This window comes from Lycorma delicatula, chromosome 3 (assembly GCF_047948215.1).
Source record: "Lycorma delicatula isolate Av1 chromosome 3, ASM4794821v1, whole genome shotgun sequence".
In the NCBI taxonomy this organism is placed as follows: Eukaryota; Metazoa; Arthropoda; class Insecta; order Hemiptera; family Fulgoridae; genus Lycorma; species Lycorma delicatula.
The window spans coordinates 116,718,049-116,745,937 of record NC_134457.1 but is presented as its reverse complement, the minus strand read 5'-3'; the positions used below and the strand labels follow the sequence as shown (position 1 = coordinate 116,745,937).

Genomic DNA, 27,889 nt, shown 5'->3' with positions numbered 1-27,889 from the left:
CCAGTGATTACTTTATCTCCTAAACCTGAATAAATGGCTCGCTGGACGAATATTTACTTCAAATGATGAAATCATAGCTTATTTTTGCAGAATTGGACGAATCGCATTATACTGAGGGTATTAACAAGTGGCAAAGTTGTTGATCTAAATAGTATCGATTGCAAGATGACTGCGTTGAAAAACTTCCTGAAAAATCTTGTGTTTTTGCCAGGCCGAGGACTTTTCAAACGGGTTTAGTAAATAAGGGATCGTGTTGAGGAGTTTCTTGCTCACATTGACGTATTAAGAAACATTTTTTAATTTCACTGTTTACAAAATATGTCTTTTATACAAAAAAAACCTCCAATATGTTTTTCGTAACGATAAATTTGAATTTAAGTAATTTTTAAAGTTATGTTCTAGTTTACTTAAACATAAAATAGAAAAGGATTATCTTAAAATAATTAAAAGGTTACTATGAAATTATTACATAATTCCTATGACGTAATTTTTTCGGTGTTTTAAAATTTTAATTGAATTGTTAGTTAAAACATAAGAATTTATTAATATTCAATTCAAAATTTCATCTGTAAATTTCCGTTTTAACAGACTTCATAAAAGGAGGTTATCAATTCGAAGATTTTTTTAAAAATTATGTTACATAATATCTTCGACGTTAGCAGAACGATTTTGATAATTCTATTTTAATCGAAAGAGTATACTTTCAGAATGGTCCCGTATAAATTTTAACCAAATCCGTTCATAATCTTAGGAAAAACACTAAAAAAACCGAACGGCTCGGCACACTTAGCCGCTGACCGCTCACGCAGTACAAATAAAATAATAATAAATAATCAGTTATTAATAATAATAATAGTAAAAAAAATTATAATAAATAATAATAAAAACTAACTTCAACAATTAATAAAACTATGTTACAAATAATTATATTTCTGTTTATTAACTAAAGTAAAAGTATTTACAATAAATAACTATTTTTGCAAAATTAAGCAACGATTAATAACTATACAGCCGAGTCAGCTGATTACGATCTAATACACATGAAAATCTCTTACTTAACTTAACACTGTATTAAAACTAACAACTACCGTTCCTGTCATTGCGGAATACTGCTAAAAAAAAACTACGTAAAACGACGGAATATTATGACGGAGAACGAACTAAAACCCACAAAAAGTTGACGTCTGCATATTCTGACAAAGCCTTATTCATGCATATCGGCCATGTCGGAATATTCCGTGAAAATCTGGTAAGGCGATAGTATAATATATATAGGTAATGCCAGCCGGCCTCCGTGGCGCGAGTGGTAGCGTCTCGGCCTTTCACCAGGAGATCCTGGGTTCGAATCACGGTCAGGCATGGCATTTTTCACACACGCCACAAAGCATTCATTTCATCCCCTGCAGAAAAAAAATTGCTTAACTGCGGACCCGGAGTACTAAAAGGTACTAAATGCCAACCCACCGGTTTGGTCTAGTGGTGAACGCGTCTCCCAAAATCAGTTGATTTGGAAGTCGAAATTTTCAGCGTTCAAGTCCTAGTAAAGTCAGTTATTTTAACACGGATTTGAATACTAGATTGTGAATATCGGTGTTCTTTGGTGGTGGGGTTTCAATTAACCACACGTCTCAGGAATGGTGGAACTGAGACTGTATAAGACTACACTTCATTTATACTCATACATATCATCCTCTGAAGTGTTATCTGAAAGGTAATTACCGGAGGCTAAACAGGAAAAAGAAAGGTACTAAATGGCACTAAAAATTGCGACATATTTAAAAAAAAATAAAAATAAAAACCGACTTCAAAAATTAATAGTACTAAAATGTTACAAATAATTATTATATTTTTATTTATTAATTAAAGTAAAAGTATATACAACAAATAACTATTTTTGAAGTCGATACCAGCCTACATAACTTAAACATTAAGTTACGTAAAGTTAGTACTTCAACCGACCGCTAGGCAGCTAAACGGGATTCCCACAAATAAATGGTATCTCAAGAACATATAAGAGAGAGCATCTGTCGATTATACCTCATTTTGAGTTCGCTAAGGCATATATACTAGGTGATAATATTTGTACCTAAGCATCATGCTTAATTGGGGGTCTGGTTCCGGGATACAGGGATAAAAAAAAACATCTGTGAAGTATTCTTATGTCATATTTTTGTAAGTAACAAGAAAAAAAACGTTTTTGATGTATTTATATATATACATATAAATACATATATAATCTAGTGTCATTTCAAATTAGTGAAAAGATTTTTCAAATACTAGAATATTTAAAACCTTATTATGTCTACATTTCATTAACTGGAAATAAATTATTAAATTTGAGTTACCGGTGTTCACTTCATTTGAATCTGCTTAAGTAATAAATTTAATTTAGAAATCTAATAGTTATAATATTTTTAATCATGTAGAAAATAGTATTAATAAAACTTATACATTCACACGCTCATGAAAAAAATAAAATATATATACAAAAGTATTTCTATATATATATATATATATATATATATAAAACAAATAGATGTGTGTGTATATATATAAATATACACACATTCATGAACCGATACACACGCTTTTGTGTGTATGTGTGCGCGCGTGTGAACATCAAACCAAGTAAGATGATTACATTTTTTTAAAATCAATATTGATAATTAAATTTAATTAATTTAAATTTATTATTTTTAAATTGTGATGTAGAAGTACCTTAAAAGGAATGAGTAGAACATTGAGAGGCATATCCTTTAAAGTATCAATACTAAATGCTTTTTACATTTGTTTTCATCCTTTGCCTTAGGGAAAACAGTATTTTAATATGAAACGTTTTAGCTTAGACTAGAGGTTTTTTTAGATTCTCTTTTTTAGATAACTGAATCCATTTCAAGGAACTTGATTGTGTGTGTGTGTGTGTGTGTGTGTGTGTGTGTGTGTGTGTGTGTGTGTGTGTGTGTGTGTGTGTGTGTGTGTGTGTGTGTGTGTGCGTGTGTGTGTGTGCGTGTGTGAAGTGATTTTGCTGCACTTGTTGGTATAAATTCTTGTGTTTTTTGTGTTTATGTTTTACGATTTTATGTCTTTAATTTCCTAAATAGGAAAATGGGTAATTCTTTGATGATAAGCGATACTTATATACTCTACTTAAAATTTCTTTTGTAAATAACTGCTAAAACTAGTTTCACGTCTACATTATTTATTGATTCTAGAAGAAAAAAAACAAAACTATTTGTTTCAAAAGTTTTATCAATTTAAGTATGTGGGAATCATGCAGATTTTTCCGTTGTAGAGTAGTGAGATATACTGCCAAAACCATTACTATAAGCTTTTTAGAAAATCATTAAGAATGAATTCATGAAATTACACATTGAAATTTGCAATTTACTTGTTTAAAACCTTAGTATTAAGTACATTTTTACATGAAACGGTTTTCAGGTAAGCTGGATCGTCTTCATGTAAAATATACTTTATTAAATGATCTCGCTCTTGGTAGATTTACAGAAAAATTTCATTAGTTCCATACGCAAGGAAATTAAGCCGTCCCTCTTGCTTGTAGAAAAGCGTTTAAAACTTAGTTATGTACCAGTATAAACAACGCTACAATCGGCTGAACTTTGGAAATGTATTCAAACTATCATGTACAAAAAATAATTTGTAAATATTATCTCTAACATCTCTATTCTGACTCTCTTTTTTGATGTCTTAACAAGAACGTTTCTTAAAAGGGGATATTTTTATACTCATCATTATATTTCAATCCGTATTAATCAACCGACACATTCTAACAAAAAAAATTATTATAATTTAGCTTTGTATTCAATTTTTAAAATCCATTTTATGCATACTTTTCTCTTTCTAAATGCACATTTAGACAGACTAATCCTGACAGGCTTAACGAAAACCAGAAATGATGTTCAACAAATTACTGAATACAAAAATCATACAAATAAATATTTAACAAATAAACATTAAACGAACTTTATCAAAATTTTGACAACCTAACGACACTTTGTCATTTTTATCAGCTTATTTTAGTCAGTGATAAAATGTAAGCTGCATTCTGGTTCCGTTTGAATTACGTATTAATTTCAGTGTCATGATTTTGTTTCATATTCTATTGAAATAATAACTTATTTTCATTAGAAACAACTTTTCAAAATGTAAGCACCGATTTTTTTATTATATATGAATTTATAACTGCACGTTATAAATAAAATTGTAAACTATGAACAAAAAATAGACAATAGATAGCTAAAGTTTCTTAATTTATCTCCTACAATAAAATATCATCTTTTTGTAATTATCAAAACATACAAAAGCCATATAGTTACATTTTTTTGTGTACATAATTAAATTTGCACTAAATAAAAGAAATTGAATTGGATTTTGAATTGGTGAATTTTAGGCTTAGTAAAATTTATATTTACCCTTACCGGAAATTTTAATGTGGCACTGATCAAGACAATTTTGTATTTTGGTTGAACTAAACTGCCTTTTCACTGAGTAATTACACGTGTAAGTCGTTTAGATTAATAATAAAAGATGCTTTGTGATTTTTCCAAATGTAAATTATCGCACGCGCGCGCACGTGTGTATAAAATTATTGCTTTAGATGTAGTTTGTCACAAACTTCAGTAAATTGAAAGAACTTTGACACACGTAACGTAAATTTATCTCTCTGTTTTAGTATAATTTTCTCTCTAATTTTGGAGTGAATTTTGGAGTGAGCTCTACCGTTCTGGTCCTACCAGATTTTTTCCTTTGATGACTGTGCTACAGCTTTACCTACATAATTTCTTTTGTTATTTTCTGTTTAATTTTCCCTTTTGTCATTTACATATCTTTTATAGCACATACGTTTTACCTATTCGCACTGGGAACTTTCCTGTCAGTTTGAACTCCAGCTAAAGAATTCATTCGATAGGGAATATATGTAGATTTAAAAAAATACATTTTCATAAATTATCTCCTTTAAATTTAAGGGGAAAATTAGCAAGAGTTTCAGTTTTTCTGCAGTTTTTACTTTTTCTAGTAGCTCGCACTTAATGATGCTGTATTATGTTTGATGAGTTACGGTGCTTATTTTGTCAGTTTATTATCCAATTAAATATTTAGAATTTTAACTAAAATGCAACAAGTAAATCAATTTATTTTATTCTCAGTGTTTATTGCACATACCTCACTTACTAAATCTTGTAATTTGCCTCCTTCTGACATTAAGAAGGAGGGAAAGTTTTAGAAACAATCGTGAAGCTCTTTAATAATTGTACGAACGGAGAAGATATCCCAAGTGAATGGGGATCTGGTTTGCATAAGCTCCTTGTACAGGAAGAGCTGCAGAGCAGATTGTAAAAATTAAACAGGTCAAAAAAATTAAACAGGTTCAAATTGAAGAGGCATAGTCGGTTGACTTAGAAGAGCAAAGAAGTTTTAGTGCCGGTAGGTTGATAATACTTATAAAATAACCATAAAAGTTTATCGAATATGGGAAGAAGTTGAATACAATTCTTGTTGACCTAAGATATGCATATGACAGCTTCCCTCTAAATTGATTGCGGAAGACCATGAAGAAATCAGGCATGGATTTGTCAACGCATGAAGTTATTTGCATTTAATAAATGCAAATAAAAACTTGTATAAAAGCTAAGAGCAGATCAAAACAACTTTTTCAGAAGATTTTAGAGCAAATAAAGTTCTAAGACATTGCTATTGCTTATCCCCGACTCTTTTTGAGAGTTACTTAGATTTAAATGATTAGAGACGGAAGTGTAAGCCAATAGATAATAGATTTCGATGTTGGGAAGGTATGTACAATTTGTTATTCGCTGTTAATCAAATAATTTTCGCGGAAGACAAGGGTGACATAGCCTCTAATGTCAGAACTTGAAAAAGGAGTACAAAAAATGTAATTTAGAAGTAAATATAAATAAGAAGTACTTTGTAGTCGGAGAACAAGGGAAGAGCCTACAAATGGGAAAGGAAATAATGTGTTAATGTGTAAAATTAATTTCAATGTGTAAGTGAATTTAAATATCTTGGGGTTACGCTAACATCAGACGAGATGAGATTGATATTCTAAATAAAGAACGGAACAAGAATTAAGAAGAGAACAAGTCTATAATTCGGCAACTACATTGTGTACTGTAGAATTCAGAATATCTAGAATATCTATACGAAAAACGGATTTCTGATTCATTTATAAAGAAGGTTCTTTAGACATTGGACAAAGAAGAACAAAGAAAAATCGCAGCGACGTATATGATGATTTGGAGGAGATGTTGTCAAGGGTCTGTGATGGATCGTGAGTAACCAAAGGGTTAGGAAAGAAAAGGGAATAAACTCATCGTTAAAGCACACCATTGAAATGAAACAACTTGTAATAAATTCTAGGAATGTGCAGAATCCATGATGGTCGATTACCACTAAACATTTGAGGGATGGACCCCACATTGCAGAAGGAAAATGGGAAGGCGAGGAAGTACGTGGGAAGTGGATGAAAGAATACAGAGGCAATTTAAATGATGAGGATATTTTTGATAAAGGAAAATGAAGACAGAGATTCGGTAAATGACTGCATTAGTTTACAACACTGCTGGATAAGTTAGTAAACTTTTCCTTTATTTATATCTTATGCAAAACAACTGAAAAAATGTGGTAATATCGGAAAGTTATATTTTGAATGAACTTCAAAAAGGAAAAAATAGAAATCCTCTTTTGAACTAAATGATAGATATTCAAATAAAAGTATAAGTGATAATTGATGATTTATAACCAACCATTATACTCATAATTTTACATTTTTTAAGAAAAATAATAAAAAATTAAGTTATTTAATGGAAAATAAATCAAGCGTGTGATAACATACATATGGACACACGATCAGGTGAGCCTTAATAAAGCAATTTATTTGACCATTAAGGCTGCCTCATTGTCTTAAAAATTAAAATAACCCACAGAAATCATCATATTTAATATATGTAAACAAAATAATTATTTTAAGGGAGTAAATTCTGAATAAGTGTAACTAATTTTTTTTAAATTTCAAGAGATATTGATGAAATAATATTGTGTGAAAATTTCATGATGACCAAATGGTCTGCTCAAGAATTTTCATAGCATCTGTACGGACCGACGCCGCGACAGCACACATATTCTATGCAGTATTTTTCTATTACAATAAACAGAATAACAAACTTTAGAATTTGTATAACCTTGTAAAATTTAATTAACAAACTTGTAGAAAACTTTTTTTTAATAAATCCATATTTTTAACGAAATCATCTGTATTTAATTGTGCATGTACACTGGATAACATAACGAAAAAGGTTTAAAGCTACTTGATATGAGATAAAAGTCACTCAAAACACCGCCTAAGTCATTTACAAAACTACAATTATGTTAATCAGTCCATCCTGGACATTATTAAATGGTTTCCCACTGCCACCTTCACTATTTAAAATATATTGAAGTTATGACTATTTAGTTCAATTTAAATCATTTAATTTAATTATTTAGGTATTTATTAAAAACTTGTTTATTAGCAACCATTTGGCAACCATTTTGTTTACGTTGTTTTTTATTGGTGTGGTCTTTGTCTACTTGTGTTTCTATTGGTAGTTATTTTGTTAAGGTGTTTCGTCATTGGCTGTTGTTTATTTACAACATCAGGGTGCGTTTTGTGTTTAGGATTCTGTTTTTGTTGTATTTGTGATTTCAGAAATGTCTGAAACTGAAGGAAAAAAGATAAGTCCAAACGGGCTAAACCTTGCGAGGAGATAATGGAAACGATTTAGCTTGACGACTTTTATCCTCTTTTGGGGATGAGGAGTCACGAGAAAATGCTTCTGGTTTTTCGCGGGCTGGAAAGAATAAAGATCAATTAATGATTGAGAAGTTTCTAAAGATAATGGGAGGGCTTGAGGTTCTGTCCCGTTAGTACGGGCGTTTGAAGAGAAGTACGACTTCTAATTCGATTTTTGGAAAATCCAAGAAGTACTAAGGCTAATGCGCGGGGTAAGATTCTCCCTAACATCAGGAAACTCAAACTCATTGCTCAGCAATGAGTTTGAGTTTCCAAGGACTCAGGTCCTTGGCTCAAGGCTATGAAAAATTGGCTACTAAGCCTGAGGTGACAGAGGGCGGGAGATAGATTTAGCCCCTCCCGTGGTTCCACATCAGGGGTTACCTCAGCGTAAACGGTATGGAGAGTTGCTGAAAGAGAGGCGGAAGGCTAATCTGTCCCGTAAGCAGCCAGAGGTTGTGTTCGTCAACATAACGGAGGGGGCAACTAATAAAACAACTAAGGAGATTAAGAACGAGTTTCAGGTTGTCCTTTGACAAAAGACGCAGAACCTGAGAATTCGTAATAGCAGAGAGACGAAACAAGGGTAAATCGTCATTGCTGATGACAGAGAAACTGTGTGGGTCAAGAGCACTGTTCAAGTGCTTCACTGCAGAGGGAAGGTTATTTGTAGACTTTTCTTCGTGTAAAGTCCAAGAGTATTTAGATGTTCAGGCGCTGTTTTAAGTGCTGAAGGTTTGGTCACAGGGCTAAGTTCTGTGAACATCCTGCAGTTTGCGGTCATTATGGCGGTAAAGGACACAAGCGTAAGGAGTTTCCAAAGAAGTCAGAGGGTCCGGCTTGTGTTAATTGCAAACGCCTTTGGAAGGACCATAAGTACTCTGTGAACAGTAAAGATTGTGGATGTTATCAGAGTGCTCTCAATATGTTCTCTTTCGTTAAATGATTAGAGTTGGTCATTTAAATACTCAGGGTAGTTACATTGCTCAGATTGAGTTTGGGGAGATTGCATTACGTATAGAACTGGATGTTGTCTTGTTGCGGCATCCGTATGTTGTGTCCGGTGAATTGGCAGGTTTTCTCATTGAAAAATGTTCTATTTTGGTTCTGATGGCATGTCTGCTGTACTGTGCAGAAGTAAACTTGTACAAATTTAAACTTGTAAATTTAATAATTTATGGTAGCTTTCTGTTATTAACTAACTCAAAAAAAGAAAATGTACTGTAAGTGAATTGCATGTTATCCAAAGTTACTTCAATCATCGGGATCTGCTGCTCTGCGGGGCAGCCATGAGGTTGGCAAGACGATATCCAAGGAATGTTCTCATTGCAGCGTGTTGGGTTCTTTATCGTGGGTGGTGGAATTTGATCCTCTTCTTTGGCTGAGGTGGTCCAGCGGGTTTTGCATCATGAATTATGATGACGATGAGCTTTTGCTGTTCGAAGGATGCTCGCAAAGGGAGGTTGAACTCCGAGCCACTCAAGATTGCAGGATGCTTGAGCTGTGGGGTCATCAGCATAAGATGACATTTAACCCGTAAAAGATCATGATGATGCTCATAAAAGGCCATTTGGCAGTGAGTCGACTAGTCCATGTTTCGATGGCAGACCAGCGTATAAATTAAATTCAGATTCAAAAATACCTCGGGCATTTCTTGATGAGAAACTTCAATTTAAGAAGTACCTTCAATACGTCGCGGAGAAGGCCTGTAGAGCCTTCTTCGGTACTCGATGTGTGGTCAATCTTAATTGGGGTCGTAATTTTGAGACCATTAGAATCCTGTAGGTGTGTTCACGGCTGTTTTGCTGTATGCGGCACCTGGTTTGGCGGATAGACTGAAATATAAAATCTATCTGGAGATATTATTAAGGGCTCAACGCCGAATATTGTTAACGGCAACAAGCGGTTACCCTACTATTTCATTAGAGGTATTCTTGATGATTGCAGGCGTCGTAAAACAGACTTGATTGCTGTTGAGAAGAAGCAGCGGTATGTTGCTAAGAACTCCGGTGAGTTGACTTCGGATAAAATTCGAGATATTGAACAACATGGCAATGCTTTGTGGCAGGCCAGATGGGATGATACAGAGGGTAGATATGCATGATCTCTTTCCAGATGATGTTGGTTTGCGGGACGCCTCTTGGGCACATGCTAATAAATATGTGACACAATTTTTTTCCGGCCATGGTGCTTTTAGGGACAGGCTGCAGAAATTCGGTCTGTTAGATTCTTGGATGTGTCCTCAGTGTTCACAATTGGATTACACCTACCATGTTCTTTATGAGTGCTCTAAGTACTAGTTAATATGCACGGAAAACATCGGTCGGCTTGATCTTATCGGGTCGGCATTGGAGCTCCGTGTAAATTGGAGAAGCCAGGCCAAATGGGTAATAGTGGAGAGTTTTATAGTGTACTTAGCAAAATAAAGGATCGCTGAGGGGATCTAGATCCTTGCATGGATTTCTCTTGTATTATGCTTTTGTTGATGTTTTGTTTTATAAATTATGTTTTTGTTCTTTGTTTTGTTTCAATGTTACTTTGTTATTGTTCCATGTAATATTTTATGTTTCGTGTTGTGTGTTGAACTTACTTTTACCTTCTACGGGTAGTAGTTGAGTTCCTTTAAGTCCTTTCCGTCTTACTTAAGACTCTGTAAGATGTGTTCTTTTTCGAATTCATTAAACAGTAGCACACCGATGCAAATGCCACGAGTAGCATTCCCATCGGTGTAATCCTGGCTGAGGTGGACTGAAATACATCAAATGCGAGGTTTTGAAGATGATCTCCGGTAAAACCTATAAGGGCTATGAACTGAGGGGGTGGTGGGTCAGGAAGAGCAAAAAATGCTGTTCGATCTTAACATATGAAGCCTACTGAAATACAAGAGATGTTAAGGTCGGTAAGTAACGCTTTCAATCAGGAACGGCTGAACGATAGGCCAGCCGTTTTATACTACCGGTTGAGGAACGGTTGAACAACTACCGTCTGAGAAAAAGAAACTATCCATTTCCTCTTGTACTTCGTTGCTATACTTACATTACAGCCATAAGAAAGATTGAAGCAGTGTAAAGGAACATGTTTTTTTAAGAAATAATGTATTATATACGTTACCTGTACTTTGCACAGGAAGATAAAATTCAGTTTTTCAAAAATGGGATCGTTAGTAAAATATAATTATTATAAATATAATATTTAAAACAGCTTACCAATAATATTATTTGATTTCCTCAAACGTTTTAGACTATTCTGCCATCTTCAGGAGGAATTTATAATAATTTAGAATTAAAACATATAAAATTCATAAGATAAAATTAGATATATAACAACGGATCGTTAAAAGTTAAACATTTTGTGAATGTTTAAGTCACGAGTTAAATTTAAATAATTACATCCGCCCTGTAAGAGTGTCATGATTATCACAAAACAATTATGTATAAATATTGTGACTCTTACAAAAGGGACGTAATTATTTTGATTTAGCTCATGACTTTAACATTTACAAAATTTTTATCTTATGACGATCAATTGTTATATCTCTATTTTTATCTAGTGAATTTTATATTTTAATTTTAAATTATTATAAATTCCTCCTGAAGATGGCAGAATAGCTGAAAATGTTTAAGGAAATCAAATAGTATATTGGTAAGCTGTTTTTAATATTTTATTTATAACAGATAAATTCTATTATTATAACGATAAGTTAATCTCTTTTGTAACAAAATTACAAATTTAAGTACAAAATGATTAATTTATTACTCGATTCGAACTGAAATTTTGTTTTAAGACATCTACAATTTTTTAGATATGTTTTTGCACATATAACAAAATAATAATAATCTCTTTAAATTTGTGAATAAACGTAGTGTGTTTATTATTTGTATCTCTTTTTAACTAACAGCCTTTTATCTCTATTACTCTACTTCCGGTAGTTATAACATATTTCCATAAACTTGACTGCTTCCGGATATGATGGTTCAAAATTATTTCAGCATTCATGTTTAAAATTGTAACTATGTGAACAGATGAATAAAATATAAAGGGAAAATAAAATGGTATTATTATTTAAAACAGTTGGTTATTCTACGTTTAAAATTGGTAATCATCTAACTGAATAAAGTTTTGTCTAATATTAGCTAAAAATACTTTTCTTTTTAATATATACTAAAATAAAACCTCTTTTAGTGATTTACAAGTATTCAAATTTTTTCTCTGAGAAAACAAATTATATATGTTTAGCAATCATATTCTTTTTATTTTTCCAAATTTGACTTAATGAGATACTTCATTCCAAAAGCAAAGATGAATATAATTTTGTTTTATTAAGCCTTATATAAGTAGAGGATAAAATAACTTATCATAAATATCTTAATATGCACGGTCTATAAAAAAGAAATAATATTTTTACTTCAAATAATATTTGGAGACTTCAAACATTTAAATTGAGACCAAGGTGTTATCTATAATAGATGTACAAAGTGATTCGGAGGATCAAGTAATAACAGATTTAATTAAAATTGTATAGGTGTGATCCAAAGAAAAATATTTTACGTATAACTTGCTAGTTGTTTTCTATGTGCTAACTGGTCTCAGTAAGAGACCAGTTTTTTTTCATAGAATTTCTTGGCTAACAATATTTTAAATTACACTTAAATATTTTTAATTAATTATTTAATTAACCAATTAACTTATAATTAAATTTAAACATTAATTGAACATTTATATATATATTACATTTCATTCCTTTTATGTTTCCTATGATTACCTACATTCGTCAAAACCCTGAACGAAATAAGTGATAAACAAATCTTTAAGTTAAGGCTACGCTAAAGCCATAACAGTATTCTATTATTTTCTAACCAAAGTCGTTTAAAATTATATAATACCCAATTATAAATTCCTGTATGTAAGGTAAATAAACATAGGTTCGCCTACATTTAATTTCGATAGTATTAATTATATTCTTATAAGATGGTTTGTGTTGTGTATTCGGTCACAAACAGCTAATTCAGAGAAACAAATATAAGTTTTGATTTTTTTAAGCTGGTAAAGATATTTCTTTTCTCACACAGTAGAAGTAATAAATAATCAGGTTTAGAAATATTCTTAAAAGCTATATTTTAAGTTAAGGTTTAGATTCTCAAAAGGAGGAAAATATTTTGAAGAGCATGAAAGAGTAATTCTTCATTTCAACAAAGTTTTTGTTTAGAACAGATGAAGATAAGTCGTAATCTTCCAGACGATTTACAAACATTTGTTTGCGACTATTGCACTGTAAGAATCCGAGAAAAACTTAATCTCCGGTTTATCGTTAAGTTATATGATTAACCGATAGAAAAAATTAGTTTCATCAAATCATCAATTTGTAAACGAATTTGTAAATACGTTATCCAGCGTAATAGTAACTTTTACAGTTATTTTGAGATAAAAAATTAAACACATTATTAGATGAAAGTAAAGCACTAATTATTTTATTAGATTCATGAGAATAAATATAGAGAATACAACGTTAATAATCTAAAAAAATGTGCATTTTTCTATTTTACTACATTTTCTAAATATATTTAAAATAAAATTTAAAACAGATTTTATTTATTCAAAGGAGTTATATAATTATCAATTAATTATATAATATTGGTAAACAGAGATTTTTATTATATAGCCTACTTTATATGTATTTATGGTAAAGGTATAAAAATATACAAAGAATACTGAAAGTATGAGAAGAAAGTGAATTGAAATATAAATTTGCACGAGTTTGAGAAATAGCTCAGCTTGAAAGTTAAATTATGTTGTTGCTTTTTAATAAATTATTCAAATAGACATTGGGTAAGGGGATAATTTTTTTTAATTTCACTGTGTAAAAGTTTAAAAGTTTATTAAACAAAGAAAACAAAACTTGTTAAGCACCTAAGGAAAACTTCAGTCGTGAATTCTGTAAAATTATTACGTTTCTCATAAAAGTTCTGAAACGAATAATGAAATTTAAAAAGCTGAAAAATATTCTATAGATAAACTATAACTGTAGTATGAGAAATGAATGTGATCGTACTTTTTTTTTCATGAAGTTATAATATAAAATGTTATTAATGAAAATATGGCTAAAGTGAATTATTAACGACCAATTTGCTTCCACGCTACATTACTCCTTAGACATTACGATTTGCGCACAATTGTATTCTACGAAAAAGACTGAAAATTTATTAATTTTTTCCTAAATAGGTACCTTGTAAATGTGTACCTAAGAAAAAAGTGGAAATACGATTACATAATAGTCGTGAATATTTTGATATATGAAGTAATATCGACGTCATAAATTCTAAATCCCCATTAAAGGAATTATGCTGAGTAGATTAAGCTACAGAATTCACGTAAATGTGCTGGCCTAAAGGTGAAAGATAAAGTTTAAAATACTTATTAATGTGGGTATGTATAATGTTTGTATTTGGAAAATATTAATGTCTTTGATGTAAATATGATTGTGAGTTTATATTATATCTTTTTCTATTTTTATAACTATTTGTCTTAATAAAACTTTCTCTTCTCTTCAGAGAGACCTGTTACTTTTTTAAAAATTTATTTTAACCCAAATTTGCGTTCTTCATTTTAGTTACTTGGGTTTAAATAAGTTATTCAGAATATATTTGTTTAATAATAATAATATATATTCTAATTTTCTTTCATCTTTCTCGCCAGAGAAATTTTATATTTTATTTTAAATATCTTTTTTCCCCATTATTAATTAGAATCAGAGCATATCATATACATTTTTCATGACAAAAAGGGAATAATGAGTTAGTTTATATTATCTTATAGCTGTTAAATATGAAAATAATGAATTATAAGTGGTGCCATCTTAAATTCCTTTCACTTGAAGAAACGATGTACAATATTCGATTGTCTTTGAAGAGAAGACATCGAAAATTATTTTTTCGAGCTGATTTGTAATTCGTTGAGAATTTTATTTTATACACTTTATGCTAAGTGAAGAAGAAGAAACTACTTAATTTCAAAGTTTTCCCAGTAAACAGGGCATAAAGTGCTTATTATACGTGAGAATGACTATGCACTTTCTAAGAGGATATACATCTCATGTCAGAATGTCTGTAACAGTTTTGCTTATATCACCAAAAGATGTGTTTAAAGGTTATTCACAAATTAAAGGAAGTCTGTGACAACAAGGTTGTCTGATTATTACATTTTAGTTTACCATGATAGAGGTAAATATTACAATCATAAACCATCTTTGAAAAATTTTCATTGATAGCTGAAAAGCGCTCGTAACGAGAATATTAGAGAAATAAAGTTAAATACGTTTTAAGTAATAGTTACATTCTCTCTAGTTCAATAAATTAGTCTATATAAAATAAATTTTATCTCGTTTTTTATGAATAAGTTTCTATTAGAAATTCTTAATCTCACTTATTTTATTCGAGAATTTCTTTAAATAATTTTTCATCAGTTCTCTCATACATCTCATTATCAAAGTTATTAATTAACTTTATAATTGCTTTGCTCTTCTGAATTCCTTTTTTCTCTGATCGTTTTAATAGTGTTTATCGTTGTGGAGTATTATATTGCAGCAATTGATATACCTGCGTATGTTGAGCAGGAAAGTTTTATTTTTTAATAAAGGGAACGGTCTCTTCCTTTCTGTTAATTTCCAAATAAACTTTTGATAAAATTTATTCACAAATATGTATGTATATTCGGAGTATAACTAATTACAATAATTTCAGAGATCAATTTAAAGATTAATATAATACCGGCTCTAAAAACATAACTGTGGTAACACATTAATTTTTAATAGCTAATTAAATATTAAAGCAGACAGCTTATATAAATATCGTTATGGATGCATGGTTGAGGAGGCTTGGAAAGCAAATTTGTTTTAATTTTGGGTAAAATTACTTTAAATAGAATTACGGTAGTTAATTCACGCTCCCATTTTCATTTTCCTTTTGGGAGACATGCAGTAAAAACAATCCTATTTTTGTTTTCCTTTTATCATAGGAGTTTTCATTAATATGAAACTAAATTTTACCTCTTTGATTGTTTTTCCACAGTTTTCCCCTCCTTAATAAAGAATATTAAACTACGAACTTAATTACCTGCCGGCCACCGTGACGCGAGTGTTAGCGTCTCGGCCTTTCATCCGGAGATCCCGGATTCGAATCCCGGTCAGGAATGGCATTTTCACACACGCTATAAATCGTTCATCTCATCCTTTGAAGCATACCTAACTGTGGTCCCGGATACCTTAATTACCTAATTTACTTGTGTTGCAGTCAAAAAAAACCTTTTTTAGGAAATACTTTATTAGAAAGGCATGAAGAAGAAGTGATGTTTAGAAGAAAACAAAAATTGCACAAAGAAAAACTTGATTTGCGTGTTTATGATCATTATTTTATGAATCTCCAGGACAGATTTACATGTTTCATACTCAATGGGCATGCAGAAAAAATAATTTAGGTAAATAACACTACACGCAAAAATTAAATTTTGTGGATTTCGAAAACCATACATTCGCATAAGAGTGTAAATTTATATTGAAACTGTCAGCTAAAGAATAATTAAAATAAAAGAAAAAACATTGAATGAACAAATGAATACAACATACCATACCGTGTTGCCATATTTTTATGTTTTGCGTAATACATATTATTAAAATTGACCGCCTGCTTGTAAAAGTGACGACCAAATATTTTTTAATATTTCAGCTTATTCATTCATACCCACGGTTGCGCATATTATTAGGATATTCTTGAAACAAAGTTGTTATTCGACAATAAATTTCATTCCGCTAAATATCAAGGACATTAGTTTGTCAGTGTATTATTTCACTTATATATTACTCTGTTTTTGGCTACTTACAGCAAAAGCAAAAGCGTTGATCGCGTATAAACAAAATTTAATATAATTTCTAAAAAGTATGACAGAACAGTTTACTTTAGTTCTTGGCTTTGCTTTTAAAAATCAAAATTTGTTTGATTTGTCACACTTGTGTTAAAAAAAAACTCAATGCAATAATTTTTTTTTATTAACATTTTCAGTTTAATTTTTCAGTTAACCTGAATTTATTTAAGATCAGTGACAAAAGAAAAAGAAAAAATGTATGGCACGATTTCCTTTAATTAATTCAAAATGCTTAGCGCAACCATTTTCCACGCGTTAAATTTTTATTATTAACAGATACTCCTAGTAAAACGAGATTAAAATATAAGCGGATTGTGGTACGAACAGAAAACTACTTTCACGATTTCAGTTATATCTAAGTTTTTTCGTCTTATAGTTAGTGTACTGGAAATGTTACAGTACTAACCCAGACTGCATAACTTTCTTGAAAACTGTATTATTTATGTACTAGTTTGCATTGTAATCTGCTGCCTTTATCGACTAAACATGTGAAATACTGTACTTATGTGTAAGAACAATCATTGTGGATCAAATAAAATTGTTTTGTAATTAATAAATAAATAATAATTAATTATATTTTTCTATTAAAATTTTAATAACGATGATATTTTTTCATTCCTCATCTTAATACCTAATGTCCTATAATTTTATATTGTCTGGATCTGGATTGAAGAATTAGGGGAAAAATATACGTAAATAAAATGTTGAACTTCAGAAAAATAAAAACTTTAGGAAACAAGAAAAGATTATATAGGACTCTATAAATTCTTTATTTTTTGAAAACTACTACAGTTTCTAAATATATTTTCTTTTATGTATGACCATGATAAAAACATATATTTTCTGATCGGCGAGTGGTCAGCTAAGTGAAGACGAAGTAAATCACAATAAATTAAGTCATGTCACATTTGCGTTAAGGAGGGGTAACTATCCGCGAGTCAACCTACACGGCGTTCTGACTGTGTACGCGCTTTAACTTGATCGTCGCTTTATACGGAAGAATCGTGTAAAAGAGAAGTTAAAACAGCTAAATATCAGGTTTAAGGAGCTTTATGGGTTACTAAATAGGAATTCACATTTTTCGGTGCCCAACAAATTTTTAATATACAAGATCATTCTGAAATCCATTATGACGTTTGTTTTACAGCTATGGATTTCGACGAGCAAGAGCAACATTCAGGTTATAAAACGCTTCCAGAATAAATTGTCGAGAATAATTACACAGGCGCTGCTGGTTTGCACTTAACGAAGAAATTCAAAACTATCTGGATTTGCCTTATGTCAGTTAGGAAATCAGACTATTCAGTTACGTTACAAATAACGTCTAGGTAATCGTGTAAATTATCTAGCGCTTAATCTCCTAGACAAGAGTGAGATTGTCCGGCGACTCAAATGCCTGCACGAGCTGGTTCTGGAGGAGTCTTAAGTGACTCTAGAACTGGATGAGATCCCTTAATTGAAGAGCATCTTCTCTATGCCTTGATGAAGTGCCCAAATTCCTTTCATAAGTTATGTTACCGTTTTGTTTTTTATCCTTTTCTTATAATATTATTTGATTTTTTCTTAGGGTTTTACGGACATCTACTTTTTATGAAAAGAATCTGTATAAATGCATTTATACAAATGAACTATTGTCTTATGCATTTATATATTGTCTTATATCTATCTATATCATAGTGCCTTACCTTTATTTCATATCGTCTTATGTTTTTCTTTTCCTTTGTCTTCTAATATTTGATTTTTTTTTTTTTTTAAGTTTTACCGACTATTGTAATTTTTATGGAATGAATCTGTGCAAGTGAATTTATGCAAATGAACTTTTTGTCTTATTTATATATGTTCTGAGAGAATTCGTTAGAAATCCCTCATCAAGAACTTATTGTAATTTTATTTACTTATTTTCTTCTTGGAACCGACTGTAAATAGAGAATTATGATTAAAAAACTGCCCACGGGTTATGTAATAATACTAATCGAACACTGTCTTGCAATCAACCCGATAGTGTAAGTATTTAAATATTAGCTGGTCAGGGTGAGCCTCGCTCGCCCTTCCCGTCTAGCCCATGATTGTGAAAATAATACTGATAAATAACAATTAAAGCCCGAAAGCTCTCTTTCCTTCAACTTTTCCCTAGATCTTTACGTAGAAGCTCTGATACGCTCCTGCAATAGACAAACATATGTCACTTTTGGTTCCCTTTTCCATTTCCCAGCACGATAATACGAATACACTTCTGTCATGGCGCCAGTATATCCATTATCGGTGTAAATAACCTGTACATTGTAGCTAAAGTCACGTCTATCCCTATATGATCATGGTAGCTCTACAATGACGTCAGTTTGAGCTCGTGAGGAATTTAACTGCAACTCGCGTTGCAAATTTATTGCGGTTCGAGTTTGGGCTTAGCGCTTTCAATCAGCAGGTAACCTAGAATCCCGCACTTCAGCTGCTTTACAGGTACTCTCATTCTTTTAACAGACTTTGAATAATAAGAAAGGTTACTTCCCTTTCGTGAAAGCATGTTATTTTAACTTTTTACAATTCATAATCGACAGCCATAATAAATAATCAAAACACACAAAAGTTCACTAAATGTGCTAGTTTAAGCTAATTGCAATAATAATAATATGATTGTCTAATAAAATATTAAAATATGTAAAAGTATGTAGATCTGAACACAGAATCTCTGTGTTCAGATCTTTCTTTTATTATGGTAAGAGAAATGTTAAAAAAAGAATTTGTCAAATAAAAGAATTAATTATTTTTCTTTAATATCTTAACCTCCATTAGGAATATCTAATGATAATTCTAATTGGGGATAATGAACAATCCTCTAAGGTATAAATCTGAAAATTTTTATTAAAATCTGTCCAGTAGTTTTTGCGTGATTTGCGCACAGAGACGACCCTAGATAACTTTATTATTTGTGTTTTATTATTTTGATTGCAAAATATCACATTGTTAAAGATTTTTAAAATGTGTAAATAGATAAGTATAAATTTATTTAGTTGTAACTTTACTTGTAAATATATAAAAGAAATTCAATTAAAAATCCGTAATAGAAATTAGCCTTTGGGATTAAAAATAATAGTGTTGGAAGAGTGTAATCAGCATGAGTTAATCTATTCCATTTTAGATAACTGGATTTCTAGATTAGTTAAATAAACTAATTTTAAGTATTATTTGAAATATTGTTTTTTATTATTAAATTAATAAACATTTATTTAGGTTGATATTATAAATGTGAAAAGGTGTAAAAAAAATTATTTTATAATGGCACAGACTATTTTCCTTTTGCTTTCATGAAGGACGTTTCCTAGAGGCAAGATAATTCCATCAGTGAAGAAATAAACTGTCGCTATGAATTATTTCAGCCTGTTGTTCCATGAGGGTTATGGGTTAACAAAAATGTCAGTCGGCTCATTCTTATTTGTAGACTTCCCTCATAATTTTCAATTGCTTCATCAGTATTAAAAAAGAAATTTACAAAAAAATACTGAGTTTTGTATTTCTAATTTAAAATCTATTGCTTTAAGAGTTATTAATGCGCTGTATAATTTCATTATTTTACTTCGCTATAAACTTGCAACAGTTGAGAATAAAGGAGTTACATTTCGTTGTATAATACATGTATAATAGAAGTTACGTTGTGCATATATGTTACTGGTGATGTGATGATTGCTTTAAGTGAATTATTTTACAAGTTCTATCTTTTGTTATATCTAATGCTAATATAATATTTGTTCTCTTTAATTGACTATTAAAAAGAACATTTTTAGAAACGAAGATACTGAAAAAAAAAAAAAATTAAATGAAGAAATTGATTTTCCTTCACCTTACAAAATACATTTGTTTAATTTTTTAAATGTCTTAATTTTTTTTAATTTTTCTATCCCTTAAAAATAATCAATTTCCTATTAAATGGATTGTGGGACAGTAGAGTGAAATTTTAAATCAAGAACAAACAAAATTATACCGATTTGAAGCGTTTTGATAGAATGATAACCCTGCCATCATTATCAAATATTTATTATGCCTACCACAATCCCAAATGAAATATAATGTCTTATTTTGAAATTCCCTCAGAATATCAGAATGATTTTTTATTTAGATTCAGTAAAATTTTTTGATACCGATAATTTTTGTTATGTTAAGATAATAGTAGAAATATAATATAGAAATAATAGTAGTAATAAATAATTATAGATTAAAATAAGAATATTAGATTAAAAACATCTTGTCTTTGTAAAAAAAATAGAAGAAAAATACTTTTTTAACATTAATAATAATATATTTCTTTAACAGAAGTAAAAAATATACAATTTTACCAATTTATATATTAACGCAGAACATTATGCCATTAATTTTTTTTTTTTTTTTGTAACAGTATACCATAAAAAAAATCTGTTTTTCGGCGCTATATTTCTGAGTGCTTATGATTCTGTTGCCGTTTTTAATTAATTACCAATTTAAATGATCTCCCCATTAATCCATTTAAATTACACCTAAACAAACAATTGGATTATTATTATATTTTCAAAAACTAATAACACTGAGCCGATGCATTTTTAACATATTAGTAATAAATTTTCTGCATCCTTGTTAACAAAATATACGTATTATAGTTATGCTTCAGTAATATTAGTTAACACCTTTCAGATTTTTATTTTATTTTAATTACTTAACGTCACCGCATGTTCTGCTTACAGAAATATCTATGTACTTAAATGTGGTTAAAGACCATAGGCTAAATAATCTTTAACGACATGTTTTATTTTTTTTAAAATTAATTTTGTAACATTACAATGATTTAGAAGTTTTCCATGGTTTCTCTTGGTTCTATCTGACAAATTGTGGAGCAGTTATACGTAATCATTCCTGACACGATCTATCTAATATGCAAATATTTTTCTCAATATATGGATGACCCATAATCTTGGTCTACGTTTCCGTATTTTCGACTGTCTTCTACATTGATAATCTTTTATAAACTGAAGAAACTTCCCGCTTAGCATAGCTAAGCATAGGCTCGTTGTGTATTTCTAGTACAAGGAGCCTACTAGCAAAAATATAAGTAAAACTCACCACACAGTGATAAAACATTTTTGATAGTACATTTGGTTCTGAGTCTTTCAGTTAAACTCGTTGCATCTGTTAATGCTAATGAATTTTTCTAATAAAACCTAATAATTTATTAATATGATTAAAATAGAATATTAACATTAATTTTAATAACCGTAATTAATATAATAAATATCTGTTACTTAATGTACAGTATAATAACTTTCTGTTGCAGGTTAGCGCTTACACATTGGTGGCCATTAGTGTGGATAGATATATGGCAATTATGTGGCCATTACGACCTCGTATGGATAAACGTCAAGCTAAAATCGTTATCCTTATAGTATGGTTTATAGCTTTAGCTACTGCATTACCGATACCTCTGGTAACTAGATTAGAAGAGCCTTCACCTTGGCACAGCGTTTGTCAAAGGTAAATTAAATTTAATAAAATCAAAACCATTAAATAAATGAAAATCCTCAAGTACGATTGTTGTTATTCTTTAATAATCAAAGTAATATTTTGTTTCTTTACGTGGTAATATCAATTATAAAAAACTATTTACTTTTTCATTTATCTCTCTCCCCTCTCTCTCACTCTCTCACTCTCTACTAGTGTGAGTGTCTATGTATGTATGTTTGTATTTCATCCAGTAAATATGTCTACTAGATTATTCGTTATCAAATGAACGAGACATTTCGGGTATTCTGTTGGAATAAATATAATTATTTCCGTTATAATTACTAAGATTTTCAAATAGAAATAATAGTAAGTTATTCAGTATTTATAATAAATTTACTTATTTTATAAGTGAATCTTCAGTACGATCTGTAACGGTGTAGGCTACTATAAATATTATTGTTTTAATATTTTCTTACAGATTTTCGTTTTAGATGAAAATATATATTTCTATTATAATAATTAAGGTTAAGTGTTTATAATATTTATTATAAGTATTTATGATGGATTATTATGTGTATACAGATTAGTAATTTATTCTTTACTTGGTATAAAATGAATGGTATCGTATGAAAAAAAATTTTAATAAATTTATTTGTATTCAAATTTGGTAAATAACATTAATAACTAAACAATTTTATTTATGATTTTTATCCGGTGTTATTTAAAAGCTCCTTGAGACATCACCATCTACCTGCTTTCGGTTCAAATTCAGGCGACACGGTCAGAATCATGAAGAGGCTGAGGCCCATCACTTTATCTGAGGTGTACTCTCTTCTTCGCTATGCGATAACGAGTGAATTGTTCTCGAAATTCTTCACTAACTCGGTTCCCGGTTTATAATGGAGCGCAAAGCATTCTGATGGTGGTTTTGGCTTGCAATCACTCGTGGTAGAACGTTCAATTGCATTCTCAGTCTACGTCTTAACGTGCCCCCAGGTTACAACCTACTTATTGGTCTACAGACCCAACTAAAATACCGGATTTATTAGGCTTCTACATCATTTCGGGTATGTCCTCATTGTATACGTCGGTTCAGAATAATTACGATTGAACTTCAGATCACTCACCTGCTCTACTTACCTTAAGTACTACTGTGATTAGAAAGGGGGAGTCACTTATCTTTCACAACAGCAGAACGAACTGGAATTAATATCGGAGCTGGATTGAAGCTTCAGTCAAGTTTTTTAAATTATTTTTTTATTAGTCGAACAGGTTTTATTTAAATGTTCACGTAGTATTTGACGTCGATCATGCGAGAGTGATCTCACCTGAGGAAAGATATCAAGGGAGGAAAGGCATTATCTGAGTGAGATTATGGACCTTATTCATATAAAGAGGGGTCTCAGGAAGAAGTGGCAATGCTACAGAAGAATCGAGGTCAGAATATTCCTAAACAGCACTGCTCGCAGTTTGAAAAGACTTCTGAGGTCAATTAGGAATGAGACTTTCAAAGATTATATGGAGAATCTTGCCCACTTAGATAGAGGTAGAAGAACTCAGTGGAAAGACACAAGAGATCTTCAACGATCTAAACCATCACTCCCTCCATTGAAAGGGTCTGACGGATCATGAATCAGGAGCAACAAATAAAAAATGAACTTGTTTGCTGCACATCTTAGCAAGACATTTCGCCCATACGACGGAGGGAGTTCTAATGATAAGGAAATTGTTGACTTCTTGGATAGCCCGATCGATGTCTTTAAGCTTTTCGATTAGCAAATTTTAACTAGGGACATGTTCCGGGTAATCAAACAGGGGAAACTAACGAAAGCTCTAGGTTTTGATTTATTAACTCAAAAGAGTTAGTCGTGCTCTTATTCAAGGCCATCAAGGTACATTACGCAGCTACTGAATGGTATCCTTCGTACATCTTACTTACAATTAGAATTGAAAGTATCCAAAGTAATCATGATCCCGAATCCGGGTAAACCTGCCCACGAAGTTCCTTCCTTCCTTATTGGAAGCCACTAAGCATCTTGCCGATTCTGTCAAAATTATTTAAGAGACTTTCTTCGAAGGCTGTGGTCGGCATTGAAATAGGAAAAGGTTATTCCGGATCGTCAATTTGGATTCAGAGAGGGAGCATTCTACCGTCGAATAATCTCAGGGAGCTGTTAATGTCATAACACAGTTTCTGGAAGAAAGGAGATTCTGCTCGGTGGCCTTCTTCTTGGATGTGGAGCAGGCTTTTGACGAGATCTGGCTGCCTGATCTGCTCCATAAGTTGAAAATCAGCCTTCCTCAGTTATTCTATCTGGTATTACGGAAGTATCTTCATGGGCGCTTCTCCCCGGTCAGATGCAACGGTGAGTTATCTGGATTTTTTTAATCAAATCAGGAGTTCTGGAAGCTCTGTTTTAGGACCAGTCCTGTACGCAATTTTTACTGCGGACTTTCAACTCCGTCGCTACGTTTTCTGATGATATAGTAATCTTGGATGTTAACAAGGACTTGGCCTCAACGAAGCTACAGTCGGTATCAGACCTGATCGGCGAGTGACAAGCAAAATGGAGAATAAAAGTAAATCCGAATATGTCAAATCATATTACGTTTCCATTGAGGAAGGGTGTGTCCCGAAGTCCACCTGTACAGGGTCGTCATCCTGCACTCCAATCGGGTTCGATACCTTGGGCTCCACCTTGTTCATCATTTAACGTGAAAGTGCCACGCGGAAGAGAAAAGGAAATAACTTAACACCAAGTATAAGAGGCTTTATTGGTAGTTAGGTAGGAACTCTCGCCTGTCATTGTCCAGTAAACGTTTTTTATACTCGTATAAGGTGATTTTAAAACCGGTTTGGACGACGTGCAAAAGTAATGTTGAGGTTATACAACGTTTTTTGACAAGCTGGCGAGATCTGTTGCACAGGCACCGCGGTTGATTCGAATGAGGAAATTCACGATTACCTCGGATTGTCTTTTATTCTTATCTTGATCGAACGGTTCGCTTTTAGTTACAGACAGCGATTTCACAGTCAGGTGAACTTTCTGGCAGTTAATCTTCTAAACAACAGCGAAGATATCCGCTGATTGAAACGCCAAAACGTACTAGACTTGGGATATCTGAGTAACACTTGAACTGGTTTGGTATCAGACATGTGATAATCGTCTTTCCTAAGCCTAAGTGAAGAGCACTCCTCTATTTCTTTCTATTGTTTGGTATTATCTTTCTTACCTCTATCTATTTTTTAATAACATTGTGGATTCCTTTTTTCTTTGTGTTTTTTTACTAGACTATTGTGATCTCTTAAATCTTTGTGATCCCAATTAATGCAAGTGCTCTTGTTTATATAATTTTTTTGTATGTGTAATTAAGACATACTTATGTATGTACGCTTTATTAAGGGTGTTTACTGTGCTTTTTTATGACGCAATTTACTTGCGGTTTCTTTATCGGAACCGATTTAAATACACGATTCGTGAGACTAAAAAAGAATATGATCTTCAGTCTCATTTTTACTTCTAAGACACGATCGAAAAATTAAAAAAAAAAATTATTTTAACATGATAATCTTTGTTTTTTGTAATGTCTACACATAATTTCCTTTTGTCTGAGTTTTATAAGAGTATAGAAAGAAATAATTAAATATTTATTACATAATTTTTTAATAACACACATAAAAAAAAAATATTTTCTAAAAATAACTTAGTGGTAAACTCGTCGTCACAAATCACTTGTTCAACAGCTGATTTTCGAAGCCGAAGGTTCTGAGACTCAGGTCCTTATAAAATTTAGTTACGGATTTGAATACTAGACAGCGGATCCCGATGAACTTTGGTGGTTGGGATTTAATAAACTACACCTCATTTACATGTCATGCATATTCATCCTCATCTCATTTGGCCGTGGGGGATTACTTATTGTTACTAGTTGAACAGTTGTAACGTACACATTAAGAATAAAGAAAAAACTTTTAGTATTAATCTCTTTAGAGGATTAAGTTTAATAGTTTTAAAAGGAAAGTCGTATATTTCCTCTCCTTAAATTGGGTTAATTTTCAGTACCATTTGAATTCTTTGTTAGTGGTAATGGCTTCATTCTAACCTGTTAGCCTTTCTACGTTAGAGTTAATGGCGAATACGTTTCTTGTACTACTCTGCGTAAACTATTCCTTCTAAATGATTTTATTTAGTTTTACGAAGGATGTAGTTTCTTAAATGTCTATTTTTAATTCAAATCAATTCTTTGAAATTATATTACCAGTCCATATCATTCGTACAATAAGTAATTTTAATATTAAAGTGTAAAAAAAAAAAAAAAAAAAAAACTTTTATAATTTATTATTCTTTTGATTTATTTATATGAATGCAGTTTTAATTTAAATAAAACCATTTTATAAGTAATAATCGTAATAAAAGTTAAAAAAAACCATTCTTTAAAACATGAACCCATAAAGTTGAATCTTTACTCACATAAAAAGATTAGATAAATAGATAAGGGTGAAGAGATTACGCCTCCATATGCAGCATTTAAAACCAAACCTTACCTACTTGAAACGATCATGAATTAAATTACAGATTAATAGGCGTTTAGAAAGTTAATTTTCAAAAAATCGGTATGGGTTGGATTTACTAATTCGGAAAATAATTCTGTTGTAATGTGATTCTCATGTAATTGTGACTGAGATATATTTGATGATATAAAGTTATTTAATTATTTATACACAATAACTGAAATCTAAATGAACTAAATAAAATGTACTTCTGTATTTTTCACAACTACACGAAATAAAAATCGCATTTCGAAGTCAATGAATTGAATTACGATGACAAATAAATCAATCTGTTACGAAAAACAAATTTATAGTTTTAAAAGAATTTTGAGAAAACCAATTCGTAAAATCTACGGATACGTTCTAATTTGTAGCACTTGGTTTAGATAAATTAGCATCACATATACAAAAGGCGCCAAGGTACATGTTGGAAAGTTTTTCAAGGAAAAATTGAACCAAACTGTTATTATCCTAGGAAAAATTGTGTATATTTACGAATATACTAAATCGTGCTCGGTGCAAAAGAAAGTTGTTATTGTTACGCAAACATGTTGGATGGATGTATCCATTCGATAACAGTATGGAATCATTTCAACTGTCAAACACTTAAAGTATTTTATATATTACTACTAAAATATTGTATTAATTAACGTGTATGTGAATAAAAATTTCCGTTGTTTTTGTTTAAGTGAATACAATCTGGATTTCGCCCGGTTTAGATGTTAGGTTATTTAAAACGACAATCTTTTTGAAAATGTTGATATATTTTGATGTTTACTTTATAGAATCCAGTATAAAAGGTAGTTTATTACTCCGTATTAAAAAACATGCAGCAGCAAACAACCATTACGATGAGCATATATTCTGTATGTGCTGTTAGAAAATAACTTGTAAAATAGGGGAATATGTCGTCATATATCCTGTTACACTTTAACATGTAAACTTTAATGTAGACAGGCCAAAAAGTTTTGATATGAAACTGATACATACCAATGACGGAAGAATTGGATTTTATTTAATTTAATACCAATTACCGGTGATGTTTACATGATACGAACACCAATAGACCGTTTTCATATCAATGAGAACCCATCTGATTCAAATACTGAATAAATATTCATTCTAGGAATAGCTATCTATTCCTAGAATCAACTATA

At 31.0% G+C, this 27,889-nt stretch overlaps 1 protein-coding gene across 1 annotated transcript in view; it reads left to right on the top strand.

Moving 5' to 3' along the window:
• The window catches only part of LOC142321199 (RYamide receptor-like), a 110,662-nt gene that overhangs the window by 48,591 nt on the left and 34,182 nt on the right, over positions 1–27,889 (top strand). Inside the window, exon 3 of the mRNA XM_075359195.1 lies at positions 22,014–22,210. Within this exon, the coding sequence (XP_075215310.1) occupies positions 22,014–22,210 (197 nt within the window). The remainder of the gene's footprint in view (positions 1–22,013; positions 22,211–27,889) is intronic.